The sequence below is a fragment of the Thamnophis sirtalis genome, unplaced genomic scaffold, assembly GCF_051295495.1.
Source record: "Thamnophis sirtalis isolate CommonGarterSnake01/CBP01778 unplaced genomic scaffold, rThaSir2_p1.2 scaffold_4, whole genome shotgun sequence".
Taxonomy (NCBI): domain Eukaryota; kingdom Metazoa; phylum Chordata; class Lepidosauria; order Squamata; family Natricidae; genus Thamnophis; species Thamnophis sirtalis.
Window position 1 is genome coordinate 87,720,777 of NW_028261384.1, and position 6,162 is coordinate 87,726,938.

A 6,162-nucleotide genomic window follows, 5' to 3' on the forward strand; every position below is an offset into this window, starting at 1 on the left:
TTGCTCCAGGGCTGAACAGTGTAGAGAAGGTGGCACTTTTATGTCACTCTTTCTCTTTCTGTCGGTATAAATAGGATGTTGAGCTCTAAGATTGTGATTTATTGTATCCAGAGAAACCAGCATCATAGTTCTATGTTTACGAGTGTGTGTGATTATAAATCCTGATTTATTTGGGCACAGTGAATTCTGGACTGATATATAGAGATGGCAGAACAGAAGAAAAAGCTTCCATGTATCTGATAAAATTGTGATTTATTAAGACATAAACAGTGTTTTCAATAAGGTACCAATACAACCATTATGTCCTAAATATTTTTCTTTTTTTATTCAACTTTATTAAGTTTCAAAGAGATGCAAAATTAAAAAAAAAGAAGAAATTGAGGGGAGGAAGAGACACAAAATTGTCCTAAAGATTTTTCTGAAGTTTAGGGTATTTCTAAAATGAATTCTTAAGAATCCCTAATTTCTTTAAGTGCTTTGTGGTGATACTGTTAATGCCTACTGTTAGTATAGTATAAACTTTCATTAGAATGTAATGTTCCCCTATTTTTAAAATGAAAAGTTATCTGCAGAGAAATAACTGGATCGTAAATGGAAAAATTGTATTTTGTGAAATTGCAGGCTTAATTGATTAATTGAAAAAGTCATGTAGTTTAGCAATTGAATAGTGTTAATGGTTACATCACTAATAGAAATGAATCAGCAAGGGAATTAAAATGCAAAGTTTAATGTTTCAGCAACTACCTAAAAATGACCACTTTTGCAGTTATATTGTAGACTGTCCTCCTTGTGGAATAGGACTTAAGGTTCCATGTCAGATGTGTGAGTTTATTGTCCTTTAAAAAATAGCAATATTACTATATTTAATTTCAAATGTGTAGGATGTGGAGAAAGAAGATGAAGTCTGATGACCCATCATTTATTAGGTTGAGGTTGCCTAAATTTTACCTCCACTAAAAAGTGGCATTTATGTGGAGGTCATTGTCCTATATTTTTCTCAAGGTAATCTGGCAATTCTTATGCCTGTAGGAAGTGAGTGCATTGGAATGTGAGATTCAGCTACTGAAGAACCTTCAGCACGAGCGGATTGTTCAGTATTATGGATGTTTAAGAGACCGAGCAGAAAAGACCCTGAGCATTTTCATGGAGTACATGCCAGGGGTAAGAGATCTATAGATTCTTTAGAAAGTAGTTTTAATCCATCTCAGATTTCAGTTTGTTAGAAAGCCAGTTTTGTGTAATGATTAAAGGCACCTGGCTAGAAACCTAGAAACAATAAGTTCTGGTTCTGCCTTGTGCTCAAAGCCAACTGGTGACTTTGGGCCAGTCATTCTTGTTCTAAGAAACAAGCAATAGCCAAAAATCTTGCTAAGAGCACTAGGTGAATTAGACACCAGGCAGTCACTAGGAATCAAAACTGACTTGGAGGCACAAAAATATAGATGTGAGATATGTGTGTGTGTGTGTGTGTGTGTCTGTGTCTGTGTGTATGTGTATGTATATATAAATAAAATGTTTCCTGCTTTTCCTATGAAGGGTTCTGTCAAGGATCAGCTGAAAGCCTATGGTGCACTAACGGAAAATGTTACTCGAAAATACACTCGGCAGATTCTTGAAGGAGTCTGTTATCTTCACAGCAACATGATTGTACACAGAGATATTAAAGGTAAGAGATCCACCCAAATCCACATGAGTTCGTATTTTCTTTATGTTCTGTTATGCTTATTTACATCATAGATGAGAGGAAATAAATATTGGCTGTGTTTTCAAGGTAGCATTACTATCGGTATCCTGATACTATTCAATAAATGAGCAAATGCTATTAATAATAGATTAGATGCTATTGAATTCATGAGCATATAATTCTCTCCAGAATTTGTTTTCTGATATACTTGAAAAATCATGAATTGGCATTATAAAATAACTTGGTTTTACTTATGGGGAAAATGACAACTATATATTCTGCAGTATTATAAAGAAATGACAAATAGAAGACATATTGACTAGATCAAGGAACAGTGCAAGAATTGTGACAAGATAGAACATGTTATATTATGAATGCAATAAGGAATAAAACATCTTTTCCTCTTGTATCTTTATTAGTCAAAATCCTCCACTCTTTACCCAGTCACTGTTCTTTGTTTCCAAAAGTATAGTTTGCAATGAATAGTATCTGTAGGGCAAATAATAGCATAACATATTGGTTTCACTTGGAAAACTACAGGAGGCATTATTTTTCATATTATAGTCTCAAACTAGATTTGGAGATATTAAAAATGTCAGGTTTAAAGTGTAACAAGTAACTCCCTTGGTATATTACTCATCTGACATTTTAATTTTTTTTTTAGAGGATAGGAACATAGTTACGGTTGGAAAATAAAAATGGTTCACAATTGCAGTCTGCAGGGAAAAAAAAGACAAAATCAAGCTGGAGCATTGGCAAGGAGCATGTGGAAAGAGGGAAAGGGGTCTAAAGAATATGGTAGAGACCATCTCATCGGCTTTCCTTAGTGTTTCGGGACTGGCTACAATAGTCACTGCAGCTATGCAGTGGAACTATGAATGTTGTGTATTTTAAATTGTTGTTTGTCTATTTGTCTATTTACCCCCTTCCTTTGTTATTGCAAGACGCCCGGAGTCCTTCGGGAGTGGGCGGCATACAAGACCAATAAAACTAAACTAAAACTAAACTAAACTATTTTATGATTAGCTAAGTTAAACCTTCAGGGAGACATTTTGTTGAAGTAAACACCAACATTTAAGGATGAAATATTTCCAATAATTTAAAAAGATTGTTTATGCAATGTGATGTTCTGTGGGTCAGAGTATGCAGTAATGGACTGAGAAAATGGTGGTTTAGATGTATCTTTAAAAAGAAGCACCTTCATCTTTAGAATTTAACATTGGAAGGTGGCTGCAGTGACAAAATAATTTGCATGGACCTCAAGTCATTTTAAACTAGGTTCTAGCTATGATGGTTTATAAATCTATACTTTGAGTTGTATACTTGAGCAGCTTCTATTTCTTTTCTTTTTCTCTGTCTCTACACTCACTTCAACTCAGGAGCCAATATTCTCAGAGATTCTGTGGGCAACGTGAAGCTTGGAGATTTTGGGGCTAGCAAGCGGCTGCAGACAATCTGCATGTCTGGGACTGGTATCCGCTCTGTCACGGGAACTCCTTATTGGATGAGTCCAGAAGTGATCAGTGGAGAGGGCTATGGAAGAAAAGCTGACATCTGGTGAGAAATAGCTTCATGCAGCTTGCTTAATGTAAAGAATTACTTTCTAGAAAAGGAATTTTCTGCTGCAACCATTTGGCATTTTATTAATCTTTTTTTCCCTGTAAACTGTAATGAGTTCAACAGGCTAATTTATTGTTCTCCCCTCCCCTTTTTCCCTCCTCTTTTCCCCATTACTTTTCAATGCTCTGTGTTCCTGGATGTTGCTTTGGTTTTCTGCACAACTTAGGTTCCTTTTGAAATAGTTCAGAAATCATCCAAGCATGCAGGTGCCTCTGTTCTCTGCCTCTGCGTTTTGCGAAGAAAAGATTTATAAATGTGGCAATCTCATCAGTGAGCATTGCCAAAAAGAAGCAGGACTGCCTGTAATCGTAGGTTGCCCATCATAAAATGTATTTTTATATAGTCTTTTAATCCGAAAGCCTGCAAGCTTTCTAGCATAGCCTATTTGTATTTCTTCCATTGGATTCAATTGATTGTGGACAGATGCTTTAAAACACTTCAATATAACCTGCTAAATTGTGATGTGTTGAAATACAGTTTCTGTATTCACTGATCAAACATGGCACACAAGCTTGTCGTTATCATAAGGCATCTGCAACTGAAGAATAACAAGCTCTAATTAACTTTTTTTTCAGTCAGAGATTAGGACATAATGGGTCCTAATTTGTTAAAGTAAACACCACAATTCAAGGATCTAATATTTCATTAGGCTAAAAGGATTAGTTATGTAATGTGGTATGCTATGGATCATATTTTTACAGAAGAAGTGAATAAATCAATTCTTGCAAGTTGGTGTGCTTTTAATAAAAGAGTATATTAGGAATGTCTTTCCTGGGAAGCAGTTTTTCTCAGGGTTTAGATAAGTTCTTTTGACAAAGAATAAATTTTAAAAACAGCTTCATAACACAATGTGAACTCAGATATGTATTTGTACTATTGAATAGCATTTGTTTACAGCATCTTTACAAGGTTATTTTTTTTAAGATAAAGTAATTTAGAAGATAAATCGCTTTTATTGATCTGTGTTGTTAGAATGATTCATTCATAAAAAAATTTATTCAAGAAGGCTTGCATTATTGGTCTGTATTTATACTTTTCTGGAAACAAGCTGCCATATGAAATGTTTCAGTTCATTTCATTGTGACCAGCACTTCTGAATCTGTTTACTTCTGCTTCTGTAACAAACACCGTTCTTGTGCCTCCTTTGGTTTTACTGACTGTAGTCTTAACTTTTCATCAGGGTCTTTTTCTTCCTCCCCTATTTTTTTCCTTCAGGATTTCATTTAGTTACACACTCAAGCATCTTCAGCACATATCTTTATTTATGTTTTAAGATCAAATATTTTTTTTTGTAAAATACAGTTAAACTCTATGAGTCTGTCCCATCTAAAATGTTAAATAGCCTGTTGTCATGCTTTCAAAATAGCACAACACAAGTTAACTATCACGAGAATTATGTAATACTTTGCATTTGAAAGTAGCAAAATAGTTTAATTTTCTTCCAATTTGTCTGGATAATCCAGCAGCATGGGGCTAATGTATTTTAAATGCAAGTCCCTCTAGGAAAGACAATATAATAAAATGAGGTTTATTGTTTCAGTTTTTCCCAATTCTCATTGGCAAGCTCTCTTGTCCAGGGAAATTTTAAAATATTTATCTTTTAAAAATGCAAGTGGAAAACATTGTTGTAAATAATTTTCCTTATAGGTCTGGAATGATGAGTGTGAATAGTTTGCTGGTTCCAGGTAAAGCTTTCTCTGATAGTCCTGTTTACTTCATTTTACTGTTCTATATCCTTGACTCTTTGCAGGAGATATTGATTAGCCAAGTCCTACTCTAGAGAAGTAAGCAACTCTTCAAAAGCACATATGATAGCTACTTCATATCATTGTTGGCTTTCCATTTTCAGAAATGTCTGTTTGCCAAAACTAACAGGACAAAACCTGAAAGGAACCAATGGAACTTGAGCTAACAGGTGTCTGTTTCCACTGCCCTTCTAGGCATTCTGTTGTGTAGTCTAGCTGCCTAGGATATACATCAAGGAGCAGAAAGAATATCCTTTAGTTGCACTGTCTCGGTTTTCTTTTGTATTCATGTAAACCCCATAAAGAAATGGGGCTCACTGTTTTGCTGAAAGCGATTTAAAATTGCTGAGATCAATTTTCCTCCTTTGGAGAAGATTTTTAATAGTCATTTTAATAATTTAATAGCTATTGAGGCTTAGCCTTTGAACCATTGAAGCTTAATAGCCATTGAGGATCCAAATATTCTTTACGTAACAAAATTTTAAAAAAAGATCAGAGCCTTCAGATCTTTATATGGTGAAAAATTATTCCTAATATTTGAAGTTCTGGACCTGCTGGATTTTGTTTCTTTCAGTAATCCATCTCCATAGCTTTACTGTGCTTTAATTTCTCATTTTTCAAAAAATTAATACCTAGTAATGCAATCTCCCTTCAATATTGGACCATAGCTTTTACGCTTTTTAAAAGCTAATTAGAATATATGAATTAATTACTTCATCAGTATATAGCAAGATGGGAGCATTGAGGCCTGCAAGTGAGGGACAGTGAAAATCTGGTTTATCTAAGGCTTCAGTTAATATAGACGTTGAGAGGTGTCAAAGTGCATCCAGTCTTAAACACTTTCAGGATAGGTATTTATTTTGAAATAACTGTTATGGGTTACGTTTCACAGTGAGTGTTAGCATGGATGAGCAAATATTTATTTAGTTTATTTATAAACAAGATTATATAACTGCCCCTCTCACTGAAGGTGGCTCTGGGAGCACAACAAACAGGTAAAACTACATACAAAATCACAAATATAAAAAATAAAAATCAAATAGCAATAATTACATAAAAAGAAATACAAAACCTGGGCAAACAGGGAATAAAAGCAATGAGCACAGCAAGGGA

At 34.4% G+C, this 6,162-nt stretch overlaps 1 protein-coding gene across 3 annotated transcripts in view; it reads left to right on the forward strand.

The window, feature by feature from the left end:
• MAP3K3 (mitogen-activated protein kinase kinase kinase 3) overlaps positions 1 to 6,162 on the forward strand; it is a 52,993-nt gene that overhangs the window by 38,542 nt on the left and 8,289 nt on the right. The window contains exons 14-16 of one of the 3 annotated variants that reach the window (XM_087713301.1): positions 1,030 to 1,161; positions 1,537 to 1,666; positions 3,067 to 3,241. In XM_087713301.1, coding sequence (XP_087569427.1) covers positions 1,030 to 1,161; positions 1,537 to 1,666; positions 3,067 to 3,241 — 437 coding nt within the window. Of the gene's footprint in view, positions 1 to 1,029; positions 1,162 to 1,536; positions 1,667 to 3,063; positions 3,242 to 6,162 lie in introns of all 3 variants that reach the window. The other 2 variants (XM_014055659.2, XM_087713302.1) reach the window with 2 other exon arrangements.